The sequence below is a fragment of the Patella vulgata genome, chromosome 5, assembly GCF_932274485.2.
Source record: "Patella vulgata chromosome 5, xgPatVulg1.2, whole genome shotgun sequence".
Taxonomy (NCBI): domain Eukaryota; kingdom Metazoa; phylum Mollusca; class Gastropoda; family Patellidae; genus Patella; species Patella vulgata.
In genome coordinates this window covers 29,067,392-29,084,277 of record NC_065883.2, presented here as the reverse complement: position 1 = coordinate 29,084,277, position 16,886 = coordinate 29,067,392, and the positions used below count along the sequence as shown (strand labels likewise).

Below are 16,886 nucleotides of genomic sequence, written 5' to 3'. Positions count from 1 at the left end.
GGAGAAAATCCATGTCAATTAGGTGAACCACATACAAGCCTGGCATCCAAACTAAGACAGGCGTTTGAAAATGAGACCATCCAAATTTTAAGAATAAACTGGGAGATGTTCTGAATATTTTGAAGAATTCCAGCACAAAGTTGCTAGCCAAGCCAAATACACCCACCACCATTGAAGTTTAAATTTGATAGGGATCATCTAAAACTTTAGATCTGCAATGTGAAATAGAGACAAATAATGATCTTTGTCAGCATGATTTTCCAAGAAATTTTTAATGATAGCAATTACATTTCATTAATCATAAGGCTTAAGAACTATCTACATGCAGTAGTCCATAAATATTTGTTCATAATGAAAGAACCATATGAATTCCTGAAGCAGAGTTCAATCAGTGATTTTGGGGTGAGTTAAAAGGCCATTTAAGATGCTGGACAAATCATTCAACACTTAAGACATAAACAACTATTAAAAAAATATGTTTTATTTCTATAAAAGAATACCATACTTTGATTTTTGCATAGGGTATAAATATATTTATGCAGAGTTTTAATTATGCAAATCAGCTGGCCTATAAAAAATTGTATATTCAGTTATATTTTAACAAAACTGTGTGGCAATATCCTCATTATTCAACAAGAGATTCAGTCACAAGATTTTGTGCCAGACTCAAATCTATGAAACAATCGCTGGTACATTTTATTGCCATCATTTTAATTTCAATGGTTTCGACAAGAATTTAGTATTTCAAAATTGGACAAAACTCCCAAACATATGAACATTGTTTAAAGATACTTTCCTGTGTGATTTGATGATATATTTGGACTAAAAACATATTCAAAAATTTGCTTCAAATCCTTCTCAAAACTTTGTATTCGCGGGGAGATTCCTATAGCTATAAATAAGCTTGTTGACACCCCTCAATGTTCCCAAAACCGCCTAAGCATTTAATCAAGAAATAACAACTGCTCCCTCAGTCAAGCTAGCACACAATAAACTGGCAGACAACAGTCGGGTTGCCAGTTAGTGATACCCTGACATTTTTGGACAGTGTTTGCCCCATGGGTGTTTGTCGGGAAATCCAGTATTTTTCTAGAAAGATTGGCCATAATTTTATTGGAAATAACCACCCGATAAATACTCTCGGGACAATGTATCTTTAAGCCACATTTAGTAACAGAATAAATAACATATGACACAATTATATGGAATGGCCACATTTATCAAGCAAAAAAGAACCCTCATTGAAACTTGCCAGAAATAAACTTGTATTTCATATAATTGTGATATATCATATTATATTAAATAACTAATATCAATAAACATGATAAATTTTAAAATTCTTTTTAAAAAAATAAAATTAACAACTAACAACCAATATTTTTGCATAATTATTATACGTGGTATTCATTTTGAAAACGAGATATGTCTCCTTCAAGTTTGCAGATACTGTATCTGTTTTATTTCATATAAATAGTTTTTTTTAGCTTCCACAGGAAAGATGCAAATAGCACTTATCTCTTTTATCAAAAAATGTACATGATTCACCTCAGAGGATCAATAAATCAACAATTTATATAAGCCATTCTAAAAATGTTAAAACACTTTCTTAATGTGACAATTTTTGAGAGCTTTCTTTTATCCACTAAATATTGATGCAAACATACTGAATGACCAGACATTTCATTAACCCATAACCAGTCACCATTGACAGTTACAGTAGCAAGGTGTTCACAGGTTGATTTATGTTGACGTCAAAGTTCTTGACGTAAAAAGTATGACAACATAGCAATTTTTAAGATTAATTTCATGACACAGTTGTGTCAACATGCCAAAATAAAGGTTAAATATATAATTTAAGACTGTAAACACTTAAAAGTATTTTGGTCAAATCGAATAATTCTATCGCAAGTTATGGTCATTTAACGGTTTACTGGTTATTCCCTATCTAAGCACTCATTTCAATGTACAAAATAACTTCATGTATAAACAATATATGTTTTAAAATACTATGAATGACCAATCTTAATCAAATGTAACGTAAATATATGTATATAACATTAATAAATAATAATAATAATAAGGGAGTTCTTCAAGTCATGCCCATACAAAAATAATATCAGTCCACCGACTCAAGCATACTATACTATTTGGTTAAAAATAAACTTACATAAAAATTGGAAGATTTTATGGCAGTTTGTATCAAGTTTTGTGATTTAAATTTATGCATTGTTTAATAGAAGGCCTCACCACAAAACCAAATTTGTATATATTATGAAAAGTTAACTAGAGCACAAAGATCCTTAATTTGATCCTTAGACTTAATCAAACCAAATAAACATCACATATAATGGAAAATTGAGGAAACAGGAAATTAATAAGTAATAGTTTGTCTTTCTACTAGTTTTTTAAAGATACCGTCCTGTATCCTCATGAGATCACTATAGCTACCAACTTCTGCTATCTTACCACTATCTATCACGGCAATCTGATTAGCTGATTTTATTGTAGAAAGACGATGTGCAATGGTTATGACAGTTCGACCAATCATAAGTCTCTCAAGCGCTTCTTGCACTAAATATTCACTCTCAGAATCTAAGGCACTGAAATAAAAATAGAACTCATAATAAACTGTCACCAGGGCTTTATTAACATGTTTGATAGCAATCTATTCTTGGTTTAGCCCCTAAATATCTCTGTGACTTAGTACAAATATATACAGCCCAAGAGACTTACAATCAAATAATCAAAATAAATTTAATAGATCGCATCCGAAAATGGAATTGTCTACCCTATAGATTTCTCTTCATATTGACTTTCCTTTTAGACCTCTATTATTAAATACTGACATGAACCTTTGTATGGTAGGAGGAGTTAGGCGCTATATGGATTCTAGCGTAATACAAAGTGACATTTATTATATTATGGCATAAAGTATTATGTAGCGAGTCTTAGATTCTAAAGTTCACAATGTGTATACATGTATGATTGTAATTGTATGTGTTGGGGGGGGAGGGGGGGGCATGATAGCACTATCCTATAAAAATTATTGAATTATTTACCTTGTTGCTTCATCCAACAGAAGAATCTTTGGATTCTGAAAAATATAAAATACAATATGATATAAAACACAAGAAATATTGTCAGCTATGTTGGATAAATAATAATCTGTATTTAGAACCATCTACAGAAATACACTCAAACTTCATAAATACATAGGAAAGGCTATCAGGTGTTCTAGAAATGTGAGAAAAAACTTTACATGGTACTTATAACAATAACTACTAGATCCATTCACTTGATTTGAAATTTGTTGTTTATTTCTTGCAATGTCTGCCTATTTTGTCTTGTCCGTGAGTTTGTCTTATCGTATTTCTGTGTGTGTAGTGCGATCCTCCTGCACTTACTATTACAATATTAAACTTTATTTGAATATAACGTCTCACTATCTTAAATGTTCACTTTCAGCCCTTTTGTGTCATATTATTGTTTACCTTGTTGAAACGTTTGATTGTTATCAATAAAGTTTGTGTTATTTCAATGTTTTCCTGTCATACGTTACAAACAATAAATAGGACAAAAAATGTTGTTATTTCAGGGCCCGCGGAAGCAATTCATGATATGGGGGGCCACCATCCTAGGACTTTAGGCGAGGGTCCAGGGGCCGCCTAGGGAAGCCCCCCCCCCAGGCCCACCTCACTCACTCTGCCGGGCCTATATTTTTAATGTCTATGTCTAAGTGTACAATGTTAGAGGAGAGAATTTGTAAATACCAACTGTCAAGACTGTGGGCTGTTGATCAGTGAAAGATGTAATTTTACATACCTTTAATATCGCTCTAGCAATGGCTATTCTCTGTCTTTGTCCTCCTGTAAAATGTTTATAGAAAAATAGTCAGATTTCTTGAGAAGAATCAGGAAAAGAACATGACTAAATTTATTTTCATAAAATTGTTAATTTATCACTTGATATTGTATCAATTTGCAAGGTGTTTCCCATTATTACAGTTGTGTTTTATCCTAGACACCAATGTATCATTTTTTATTGAAATTGAAACAAATACCTTCCCTCTCCTAACATATTTACTTATATTAAACAAGTTGTATCTGTGTCATGAAAAGAATAGGGATAAAAATGGGGTCTAAACTCCACTCAACCTAGACTAAGTTATTTTGCAACTAGATCTTTATTTTAATAATATGCATGTGCTTACACTGTGACCCGGTATCATTTAATATTCTGTATTTAGCACTAAATTCATTCACATTTGATTCGTAAAAATCATTTAATATCACCAAAAATCATCTAATTTGTACTTGTGTCTAGTTTAAAGTTGACAATCCAATTCTGATAATGAGTGTCCAATTTACAAGCGTTTAATTTTTCAATCACTGTTAAAAAATAAACAAATTGGACACACATTATCAAAATTAATTAGTCAGTTATAAACTGGATACAGGTCAAATTAGATGATTTTGGGTGATTTTAAATGATTTTTACGAATTTTTAAACAAAGATTTGATATTAAACCAATGTGAAAGAAATTAGTGCTAGAAACACAAGATTAAATGATACCTGGGTTACAGTGTTAGGTGTCTTAATATGTGGGAGGGTATCTGAGGGCTTGTAGAAAACCACAACATATTTATTTGTTTCATTCTGTCACCATAGGCCACCTCTTTTTAGCAGTTTTTTAAGCATCAGGGTAGTTATTACATCAATTACAGTATGTTTATTTTACCTGATAACATTAGTCCTCTTTCTCCTACCATTGTATCAAAACCTTCAGGAAAATTTACAATAAACTTATAAGCGTTGGCTTTTCTTGCAGCATCCCAGATATCTTCAGTTTTAACTGTCGAAATATCGCCAGCACCGTAAGCTATATTATCGGCTATAGAACTAGAAAATAATATTGGTTCCTGAAAAAACAAGTTAAAAATACAATACAAACATTCTAAACTAAGAGCTTTCTTTATTCCCTACAGGCAGTTAACATGCAGTAGATGGGCAGAGAACTGTGAATATCGTTAGGGCTCATCCTCTCATTGTCCCAATGCTTCACAAAATCATCAGAGATCTTCGGGATATAAACATATATTTTAAGCTTCATCAAAACCAGATAAAAACTGTGAACTGTAGAGTGTCCACTGAATTTTGATAGGGGTCATCCTTAATTATGATCCAATGAACAATGCCTTCATGTTTTAAAAATATTTCCAAAGAATTCTGATTTTCCGGCGTGGTTTCCCCTTGTCAGTGATGCAGGACAGAGGGCCTGACAAGGAAAGCTGTCTAGTCTTTCGGATGGGACAAAAAACCAAGGTCCCGTGTACATATTGGCGTGCACATAAAAGATCACTTGGCAGTTGGAATTCGATATAAGAGTAGGCCGTAGCGCCGCTGCCTGGGCAAAATTTCCCTCATAGCACACTGTATGGCATATGCTCGTCTTCATTAGCCCAGTTTAGGAACAGAACAGTAGGACATTAAACCCCATTTCATTTCATTTCTAAACAATTCTGACCTATAGATTGGTAAAATACAACTGTAGGTGGACATCTGCTAGATGACAATATTCCTCAACATTGAATGTAAGCGTATAATAGATAATTACCTGACTAACTGTACCAATATGATTTCTTAACCAGGTTGGATTTAAACTATTAATATCTTCATTGTCTAAATATACATTACCTACAAAAAAACATAAATATTTACTTAATGAGCATCACTTGAATAACCTTGATAATTATTAGACGATTTAGTAATGACCTGATGTCTAATGACCACAATCTACAACAGAACCTGTTTTTAAGAAAAACAAATTAATTTTATGTTGACTGATATTCAAAAATTTTTAAAAATGGAGAAATTCAAACAAATACCTGACTGTGGATCGTAAAATCGAAGAAGTAAATGTCCTAATGTTGATTTGCCTGAACCACTAGCACCAACTACTGCTGTTATATTACCACTAGGTACACTTAGATTTAAATCAGTAAATATTGAGACATCTGATCGTGTTGGGTAGTGAAATCCTATATTACGGAATTCTATATTACCTTGTACTGGTGTAGATGGAATAATACCACCTTAAAAATAAAACAAGGTAACAAGCTGAATATAGTTAGCACCTGATTCAATCTAATTCAATCCAATGAACTATCCTTAGATTGAGCAAAACCTTTGTAGAAACAAAATTGTATTTTAATCAGATATTCACTTATCCCCTGAGAAAAAATCTTTTATTGTGAATGCAAAATGCATTTAAAATTTACATTCTTCTTTCTACCCTAATCCCCCTGCAATTTTCAGAATTTTATAATTTCAGCATGTAGATGGGGAGCTAACTTTGGGATTATTGATCAAAAATTGATAGAGTTCTTCCTTACATCCAAATGAACAATCTCTATGAATTTGAATAAAAACCTAATATGAACTGTACAGTGTAGAGCATTTACCAGGAAAGTTGGACAGACAATGTATGCAGCTGGTGACAATATATACAACCACATTCAATGTTGGTGTCTAAAAAACATGTATAGTGCTATAAATATCCATGGAAAGCACCTGGTGATATCACTGTTGTGGAAGCAGATGTCAAACCTAATCTTAAAGAACAATGTTGGTGTCCACCACTATTACATATGTGTTAGAACAGGTTAAACATATTCCAAATATAATTTTAACACAGAGATCTTCGTTACGCGTCAACGTAGTAAAATCTTTTTGTTAATCTTCGTTTCGCATCTAACGTAGTAAAATCTCTTTGTTAAAATTACATTTGAAATGTGTTTAACCAGTTCTAACACATATGTAATAATGGTGGACACCAACATTGTCCTTCAAGAGAAAATGATCAATATTCATAAATTCTGAAAGCATTTTTTAAAGATGCATTACGCAAGAGTAAATTCTGCCCATTGCAGGTATTTGTTGGGGCCTTAAATATTATATAAATTATTTATTAGACATTTACATTAACTAGCCAAGACCATAATTAACTCTCGATGCCATCAGATGCTTGAGATTTTCAACGGATTTAAAGGCGATTGCCAGTCAATGAAAATTTAACAAGAGCATCGCTAACGCAGCAATATACGTCCACATTCCTGTTTTGTTTGATATGGTCCAGTTTGCATTGAGGGTCTGTGAAATAAAACTGGGTTGTAGGACTGCTATCAGTTTAACACTTCGTTCACATTAACAGAACACAATTTTTATTTTAAAACAATCGATGTCTTTATTCCAAAAAAATGACGTTTCGAATAGGTATGCAAAGTTTCAAAAGGATCTGTTAAAAATTGCGGTCTGTAGGCAAAACACAAGACACACAAACATTAGGTGTGGCTCTGTCCCAAGGGGTCGAGCATGCACCAAAAATAATAATAGAGGTCGGCCTTAGGATTAAGGAATAAGTATAAAAAGTAGCCTTAGGCTATAAGGAATAAGTATAAAAAAGTTTTCAAGATGATCGATTAAGAAATGCGGTCTGCAAGTGACACACAGACATAAAAAAGAAAATGGGCGTAGCTCTGCCCCTGGGGGTTGGGTATTCACCACAAATAATAGGGATGTTCCTTAGGATAGAAGGAATATGTGTGCTAGGTTTCAAGGTGATACGATAAGAAATGCGATCTGTAGATGACAAACAAATAAATAAATATAAGGGATGGGCGTGCTCTGCCCCTGACGGTCGGGCATGCACCAAAAACAATAGGGATCATCGTTAGGGTATAAGCAATTCATATGAATTTTTTTCAAGACGATTGATTAAGAATTGTGGCCTGTAGGTGACACACAGACATAAAAAGAAAAGAAAATGGGCATGGCTCTGCCCCTGGGGGTAAAAAAACAATAGGGATCATCGTTAGGGTATAAGCAATTCATATGAAAAAATTTCAAGACGATTGATTAAGAATTGTGGCCTGTAGGCGACACACAGACATAAAAAAGAAAATGGGCGTGGCTTTGCCCCTGGGGGTTGGGCATGCACCCAAAACGATAAGGATGTTCCTTAGGGTACAAAGAATGTGTATGCAAAGTTTCAAGATTATTAGTTAAGAAATGTGGCCTGTAGACGACAAACAAACAAATACTAGAAATGGGCGTGGCTCTGCCCCGGGGGGTCGGGCATGCACCAAAAACAATATGGATCTTCCTTGGGGTATAAGGAATAAGTATACCAAGTTTGAAGAAAATCCATGAAGAATTGCGCCCTGTAGGCGAACCACAGACACACACACACACACACATACATACACACACACACACACACACACAGACAGGGGCGACGGCATAATACGTTCACATTATGAATGTGGACGTATAATAAAATGGATAATCACGACTTTGTTTACTATTGTTTATTATCCAAACAGCCCTAACGTTGCGCAGAATGAAGTAATTTGACTGAAATTTTCAAGATATTCCCTTTTCATTATCGTAACGTCATATTAGCAATGACAATCGACAAGACTCCAAACGTCGCTCAGAACTGTCAGCTCTTTATCTAAATCTTACATTATGCATCTTTAACAAATTCCTACACAAGAACTGTATCCATATCATGAAAACTATTGTCACTTGGCTACACAATTTAAACAAGCCAACAGTGAGGTTGATGTCCCTCACCGAATAAACAGATGACACATATTAATTAATCGCACATTTATTTTTTTCAAAAGTATCGAGCAATCAAACTATACTCTAAGTTTCATCACTCTCTATCAGATAGAATCAAGATTATCTTGTCCAAAAGCATCAACCAATGAAATTGATTAGCTCTGAACTCAGTCAAGACATTCACCTAATGAACATCTACATCAAGTTTAAACATTCTACCTCAATTAAAAGCAGAGTTGTTATGTTCCAAAGTCTTGACCAATCAAATTACTTATCGCTCCTTAGCCTAAGCAGAAAATTCTCACCATCGAACTTAATCAAGTTAATAATATAATGAATCTATATAAGAGTTTCATCGCTCTCACTTCATTATAACCAAAGTTATCAACCAATCACATTGCTTATCTCTGCTTACCATAAGCAGACAAAATGTTCATCATCGAACTCCATCAATGTATAGACCTAATAAACACCTACACCAAGTTTGAACATTCTAGTTCAATTAGAAGGTGAGTTATTGTGTTCCAAAGTCTTGGCCAATCAAATTGCTTATCACTCTGCTTACCCTAAGCAGAAAATGCTCATTATCAAACTTAGTGAAGGTATTGATGTAATGAAACTATACACCAAGATTCATCACTCTCACTTAATTAGAACTAAAGTTATCGTGTCTCAAAGCATCAACCAATCAAATTGCTTATCTCTGCTTACGGTAAGCAGAAAATGCTTATCTTCGAACTAAATCAAGGCATTGACCTAATAAACACCTACACCAAGTTTGAACATTCTAGTTCAATTAGAAAGAGAGTTATTGTGTCCCAAAAAGTATGATGAACAGACAGACGGACAGACAGACAGACAGACAGACAGACAGACCCATTTTAATAGTCCCCTGCTTTCTTCGAAAGGTGGGGGACAATAATGATTACAGTTACCTGTAAGAGGTATTGTTGGTTGTTTTTCTACCAGTTGCCAGATCCTACTGCTGGCTCCCAATCCTCGCATTAATTCTGTATAAAATGAACTCAAACCTGTGACAGTAAAGTAATAAAGTTATGCTATGATATGCTGTCTTAAATTGAAAATCAACAAAATTTATCTAAAAAGGAAATGGAATAGGGATTAACTACTTTTCTGCATATCCAAAAAACAAGTTTAATATGGATAAAGTCTTTAAAGGAATGTATAGTGTGAGTGTGTGTATAATATACACAAACTCGCTAATGCAGTAATCTGAAGAGCACTTGCAAATTATTATTCCGAAAGTATCCTGTCCACAAATAAGATCTGTTTATCAAATATTAAGATCTGTTTATCAAATATCAATATCTGTTTATCAAATATCAATATCTGTTTATCAAAGGTTAAGATCTGTTTATCAAAAATTAAGATCTGTCTATCAATACAAATGAATTACCTGCTATAGAGATACCAACATAAGCAGCATAAAGAAGGAATGCAGTCAGATCACCAACAGTTATCTGTGATTCTGTCATCATCAGACCACCATTATAAAATACAGATAATATTATCATATTACCTGATAAACCAGACTACAATAAATAAATAACACATTATAAAATACAGATGTGACGTATCATTATTTCAAATAATGGTATGGGAAATGTGCCAAGCGTTCATTATTTATACTAGTTAATAACACATTAACAAAACACGAGTACAAATCAGGTAAACAATTTCATCATCTAATCCATTAAATAGGTATATTCAAGTGGTATGGTGTAATGTTACAATCTGTACTTTACAATAACCTTTGTCTCAATATTCCATGGCCATTTATATAAAGTTCACCTTATATAATTATGTTTAATAACTTCACGCTGCCATCTGTATGGTCTCATAATTGTTTATTGACTGAAGGATAGCTTATGCCTGGCCAAAACATCAAGGCCTACATTTTTTGTTTGATCTAATTTATGAACAAAACACTTTTCAGCACATACAGAATTTAGGCTGTCTATAATTACATTGAGCTCCATATGACTAATTTTAGTCGAATACACCAAGTACGGTATACTTCGGGAATTTTCAGAAGTCAACTAGACACTACATTCAGGGATTGTGAGTACAGGGATGTTTGTTCAATAAATATTTTGGTCTTGATATGCATTCCAGAAGGTTTGGAAGTATTCTGGCCTGGGCGCTCAGAAATTGAAACTCTTTCGTGCACTATATAAATGATTCAAAATATTTTCTTACAAATCCCCAGAATACACCCTGTGCTAGAGCTTCTTTATACTGCAGTTGAAGAACTTTAGATATCTTCTCTGAATACGATTGACATTCTTTTGATTCCTGGGCAAAAGCACGGACAGTTCGTACATTACTTATTCTTTCTTCTGCTACCTGCAATTATAACACAATAAACTCCAGCAATTCTTCAAATCTGTATTACTCTTGAGACAATATAAGTACAATGTACGTTTATAACATATAAAAAGTCTCTTACTAGCTCAATTTAAAGGGTAACTGAATTTGCAAAGATCAGTTGCCAGACAATGAAACATGCCCACAGCAGCCACAGCTGTAAGTCATTTGAGTAGTCCATACAGGTTTTTGAAAGTTATCAGAAGTAAAAAACGTCTGATAACTTTAGCAATTAGAGCATACACAAATGTTTTCTGATTGATCCGGGGCCATAACTCTGCAAGTAATCAATGGAAATCAACAGCCTTCTTAGTCTCATAGCTCTACCAGAAATGAGCATCATGAATATAAAGTCTAAGCATAATTCAAGGAGAATCGTGTGATGAATGAACACAAAGGGGTGTTTTATTTGCGACTATGTAACAAGCAACTGAGTTTGGATCCAAAATATTAGCAACTGACTCATGCAACTGTTGTGGATTGGAAACCAAAGTTCTAGATCAACCGAGACAAGTTATAATTTGTCAAGGATAATGCATTTACAGCTGTCAGTGTGTGTTATCCTTCAAATGGCATGGAAACCATGGAAACACATTATCATAGATGACTGACCTACTATAATTTAGTCCAAAGCAATATAAATCTTAGTTCTTCAGTGTCTTAAAAAATAAACAGCTATTTAACAGGTCTTGTGACACTCGGCAAACCTCAACAGATTCCAGTACCCTACATCTAATCTCAGCTGTATGACATAGTCCGCCATTAGAACTACTTTCAAGTTCCCGGATTACAATGGCGTTGTCCATGACAACCAATGACGTCAATGATGGAGACGTATTTGAAGAATGTTTTATCTTACAAAATTTTCAAAGTTTGAAGCTGTTTTTCTTTCAAGTTTATCCGATTTTCTTTAGACAAGGACAAATTTGCACTGAAAATTCTACACACTCTTCGAACGACGCAATTTTGAGAACTTCTTTCTAAACGCGGGCAAGTTTCCCTTATAAACAAACCAGTGCCACATCGCAAATGTATAGGCATAGGTACATATCACTTACTGTCACACAGCCTAGGCTAGATGTAGGGTACCGGAATCTGCCGAGGTTTGCCGAGTGGTCTTGTGAATGATGCTTTGTATAAGTATTTGAGTATTTTTTTTTGTTTCAAAAATGCTTTTCCCACCCACCCCACCAAAAAAAAATAGAAATGAGAAGTAAAATATTAATGGGTTTCCGTAAAAAAGAAAAATTCAAACTGGTGTGTCCTTATCTTATATATTTATATATATTACCTGTGTAGCATTAGCCAATGAATCTTGTACTTTCTTGGTTATATTTTTTATATATCTGCCATATATTATAGAACAAATAGCCACAGGTGGTACTATAGCTAGAGATATAGCAGCTAGTTTAGGTGAGACATAAAACTGTAAAGATAAATAGTATATATAGTTACATAATATATACAGGAAGGTGGGGATAGACGGATCAATAGAAATTTTTAATGTAAAATTGATTCTAGTACTAAGAGTACTGGAATTTTATATACCTATAATTTGCATCTCTCCTTTTAAATATAGACCCTAGGCAATGAAAATATATGTTTATACTCTAGACTTGGTCAGCTTGACTATTAATATTTGATGTATTTCTTTTCATTTATAACTTTTCTGTTCCAAAATTTGATTCAACTTGATTCTTAGGAAAACGTGATGACAATATGATGACAGGTGAAAGCAAACTCTACTGTAGTCTAAAATAGAACTTATGTTGCTTCATTATTGTTTATCAAACAATAAGGAAAAGAGAACCAATGCACACATGTAACCTGGACTCGAAAAACATTGCTAACAGAAGAATTTGATTGACATGTTTTATAAATACTGTACATAATGAATGACTTGTTGATGTTTTAAACTGACACTTCCAAACTAATAAACAGTAAAATGTACTATTGCTGTTGGATATATTTTTCAAGATATTTAAAAAAGGGAGAGATGATATGACTTTGGCCATTAGAACTTTATTGATTAATAAAATTGAACTTCAAATTGCACTGAGAACTTTAATGATGTTGAAGTTCGAAAATTATGGAAATAAATCTGGCAACTGAAAGTAATCTGTCAATTTACAGACTTAGCTAGAACAACCGGCTGGAATGTTCAGAAATATTATATCTAAAATATACAGAAAAATATTTAAGTGCAGCTAAGTACGGTCTGAATCATCAAACATATTTACTGCCATAAAAATAAATACATGTACCATCATTCCCAATCCACCAATAGCTTGTGCTGAAGATCGTAATCCAGCGGAAATATTCATTGTCACTGATGTACCCACTATTGATGTATCTGTGGACAGTCTATTGATTAGTTCACCAGTTTTATTCTTGTCAAAAAATCCTATTTCTTGTTGTAATATCGAATTAAATAACCTTTCACGCATCCTCTTCACAATATTCTGTCCAGAAATTTGCATCAGATATACTCGTCCAAAATTTGCTAGCGCTCCTATTAAAAATATACCCACTAAAATTTTACAAATGTTATTTAGTTTTTCCACAAGAGTGCCGTCTTGAGAAGCAGTATAAATGATGTCAATAACTTTTCCTAAACAAAATGGAACGGCCATTGAAACAGAACTGGAAATTAACAGAAGACAAACGGCTCCTGAAACAATGAAAAGCAAATTAAGAATTCAGAACTTACAATATGGATTTACAACAACAAATTTTTTAAAAGATTATCATGCATGTATCTATCACACACTTTAATCACTTTTTGATTCACGTTCTATTTACAAGTACCTTATCCACTAAACACAAAATAGGTCATTTTGGGACTAACAGATGGTTCAATTGTATTTCATGAATTCGCTTATGCATAGTGGATTTACAATTGCTGATTATTACTAAGCAACATCTTGACAAGGATTCTCTAGTGTTTATCAAGTAAATGATCCTTTTTAACTACCACATCTCCACACTGATGACTCAAAAATCTAGTAATTAAAATGGAATTGCAGAGGATACAATTCTATGGAATACAAGAAGTGTTAATTACTGAGTGTCGTTTGATAATTACCTATAGAATCTAAGTTGAAAAGATAGAGAGAGAGAGAGAGAGAGAGAGAGAGAGAGAGAGAGAGAGAGATATGTGGTTTAACTCCACTCGACACAAACTAGGTCATTTCGGGACTAACATATGGTTCAATTTTATTTCCATAATTCGCCTGCTTGTAGGGGTCTTTAGCAGTGGAAGGAAACCAGAGGACCCGGAGAAAACCCAAGAGGTTGGACAGACGACCCTACTCCTTGTCACGTACAACCAGGGAATCGAAACCATGCCAGTTGAGTCAATGACAGACTTTATAAGCTGAAAAAACACCCAGTGATAAACAGGTACTACATGTATATGAACAGTAAGCTTAATATTTAATTACCGACTATCTTCCATTTTTCTGGTTTTGCTAATCCAATTAATTTCAAGATATCTTTTTTATCCCGAGGTTGAGATTTTGCATTTAACGTTGCTTGTTGCAAATTGATGTTGACAGTTTGTGTTGATTTGTATACACGTTGTGATTTCTTTAAATCTTTCTTGAAACAGTCTCTAATCATGGAATATTTTCTTGAACTAAAGGAAAAGCGAGTACAGGGGATTACTTGTATTCGTAAGTTCGATCCAATGTTTGAATGATATTTACATGTACGATTTAAAAAACCCATCTTAAAGATAGTTGATTTTCCTTGTGAAAAAATATTCACATTTCGTCCAAGGATATTTGCCAATGGCTGCTTGCAAATAATAGCATACATGTTCTCACACAACACAATCAATGCCTATAATCTTTATTCATACAGTTCAGGATCAGTCATATTTCCAATGCTGTTTTAAATAGTTGTCATTACTTCTGGATTGAAACTGAAAAAAAAAGATAAATGATATATAAACTGCCAAAATAACTAAAGTTGTAACCCTCTATCTTTTGCATACATTTCAACAGGAGGCAAGTCACTAACTCAATATCATCAACAGTCTTTGAGATTGCAAGCATGACTTATTGGTCAATTTAAATCAACACTCATGTTGTTAACTAAATCTTACCGTGAAAAGATGGGCTTCTGATATTTGAGCAGCAAATCGGATCCTAATCCAGTAAATGTTACAGGCTAGCAATGACATTGAGAGTTCATTATGGTCTAGATAAGTTAATTAATGTCTAATTAATAATTTAGATAACATTTCAGGCTTAAAGAAAGACCTGCAATAGGCAGATTTAGCTTTTGCATAATGTATGCTTGAAGGAGCTAAGTCGCTAATATTTGGGGCTTAGAAATGGACACAAATGGGTCGCAACGCATAAAATAATGTAATATGAATGTATATTAATTCAATCGTTTCTGTTTTTACTGTAATTTCTAATCAGTTCGGTTCGGAGAAATACGCCAGTATTCTCAATCGAATTTCAATCTCTAGCGTCTGGTTATTCCAGTCTGCGCCGATAGTATTTATTGGGCATGCTCTCCAGATAAGAATATAGTGTCACCATTGGATATATGACTTGTGGAATATGCCTAGCCTCGTTTTTCGAGTCATTTATTACAAATAGCGCTGAAACGCATTATGGTACACGATTCGTGTACCAATTGTAAAATGTTTATTTTGTCTTAAATATTGGATATCAGAAGGCCATCTTTTCTCATTAAGATCACAACATCAATGTTGATTTAAACCGACAAATAAATCGTGTTTTCAATGTCGAAGATTTTGGACGACACTGAGTTAGAGACTCAGCTACTTTAAAGTGGCTAAGTCTCTAACTCAATATCATCCAAAATCTTTAACATTGAAAACACGAATTATTTGTCAATTTAAATCAACACTGATGCTGTGATCTTACCAAATCAAATGGCGACGCCATATTCTTATGTAGAATGGAATAACCAGATGCTAGAAATTTGCATTCGATTGAGACTGCTGGCATATTTCACCGAACATAACTGATTTGAAATTAGAGTAAAAACGGAAACCATTGAATGTAAATCAGTTTTATAAATTCATATTACAGTATTATATGCGTTGCGACCCAATTGTGTCAATTTCTAGGTCCCAAATGTCAGCGATTTAGCTCCTTTAAGTCAATTAATGCTCTCAGCTGCACATATTGCATCATTCAATTTAGTTCAGCTCTGAAAGAAAGAGGTCTCATGACACTTGCCCTGTACGTTCACTGACTGTGTTATTGAATCCTTGGCAAAAAAGTTTAGCTTCCCAGTCAATTTTACTGGGCAACTTTTTACTGCTAAACGGTCGGGTGTCACTCCCTGAGAATGCCTGACAAATGTAACTGAACATCTTAGTGAGAAAATAAGACCTTGCTTACACCAGTATGAGCGACACAACACGCTGTTTTAAAGTACTAAATAATTGCCTTGAGCCTTCTTCACTAGCCCATGAAGTCACTGCAGAAAAGTGGAGCAGAAAAGTGGGACATTAAGGTCCATTACATTGTTCTAAATAATTGCACTGTCATAGTCTATGAAACGCAGGTTCTGTCTAGTCTCTCTAGTTTTTGATAGTTCCAATTAAAATTATAAATAAGTTGGTACCGGTACCGTATATGATCGTATCCTTTTTTTCATTTACAATTTAGCCAAGAAACCGGTAAATGTCCTGTAAAGGTTACCTCTTCTGTGGATTTTAAAACAGTATTGTAGACCCGAAACTTAAACGACCGATCGTTAAGAAGGTGTCAATAACTAAATTAACTACATGGAGTTACATAAGATTTTCTCGACGACCTATTAACTTTTAGTCCATGAAGGCTGACATCTTGGAAAACAGCGCCGCCTGATTGTTTCAAACAACA

General features: G+C 33.8%; 1 protein-coding gene across 2 annotated transcripts; it reads right to left on the bottom strand.

Annotated features, from left to right (window-relative positions):
• Window positions 1-450: 450 nt before the first annotated feature.
• Window positions 451-16,855, bottom strand: LOC126820494 (ATP-binding cassette sub-family B member 10, mitochondrial). Of its 2 annotated transcripts, none has more exons than XM_050548506.2 (13): window positions 16,633-16,855; window positions 14,457-14,938; window positions 13,278-13,684; window positions 12,305-12,439; window positions 10,846-10,992; window positions 10,043-10,178; window positions 9,561-9,656; window positions 5,886-6,092; window positions 5,615-5,694; window positions 4,739-4,919; window positions 3,823-3,866; window positions 3,060-3,094; window positions 451-2,600 (listed from the first exon to the last, which is right to left on the bottom strand). In XM_050548506.2, exons 2-13 carry the CDS (start codon window positions 14,830-14,832, stop codon window positions 2,372-2,374), a joined length of 2,073 nt encoding a protein of 690 aa, XP_050404463.1. In that variant the 5' UTR covers window positions 14,833-14,938; window positions 16,633-16,855; the 3' UTR covers window positions 451-2,371. The 2 variants fall into 2 exon arrangements, with proteins under 2 accessions (XP_050404463.1, XP_050404464.1); XM_050548507.2 differs by having other exon boundaries at window positions 16,704-16,855.
• Between the last annotated feature and the right edge of the window lie 31 nt (window positions 16,856-16,886).

What these genes read in the sequence shown, in the direction of transcription:
- LOC126820494 (XM_050548506.2), bottom strand. Translation starts at nt 14,832, where the DNA reads ATGTATGCTATTATTTGCAAGCAGCCATTGGCAAATATCCTTGGACGA. An exon ending in AGAAAAATGGAAGATAGTCG is followed by an intron (nt 13,685 to 14,456) that starts GTAATTAAATAT and finishes TCATTGTTTCAG; the next exon opens with GAGCCGTTTGTCTTCTGTTA. An exon ending in AAGAGGACTAATGTTATCAG is followed by an intron (nt 3,867 to 4,738) that starts GTAAAATAAACA and finishes AACATTTTACAG; the next exon opens with GAGGACAAAGACAGAGAATA.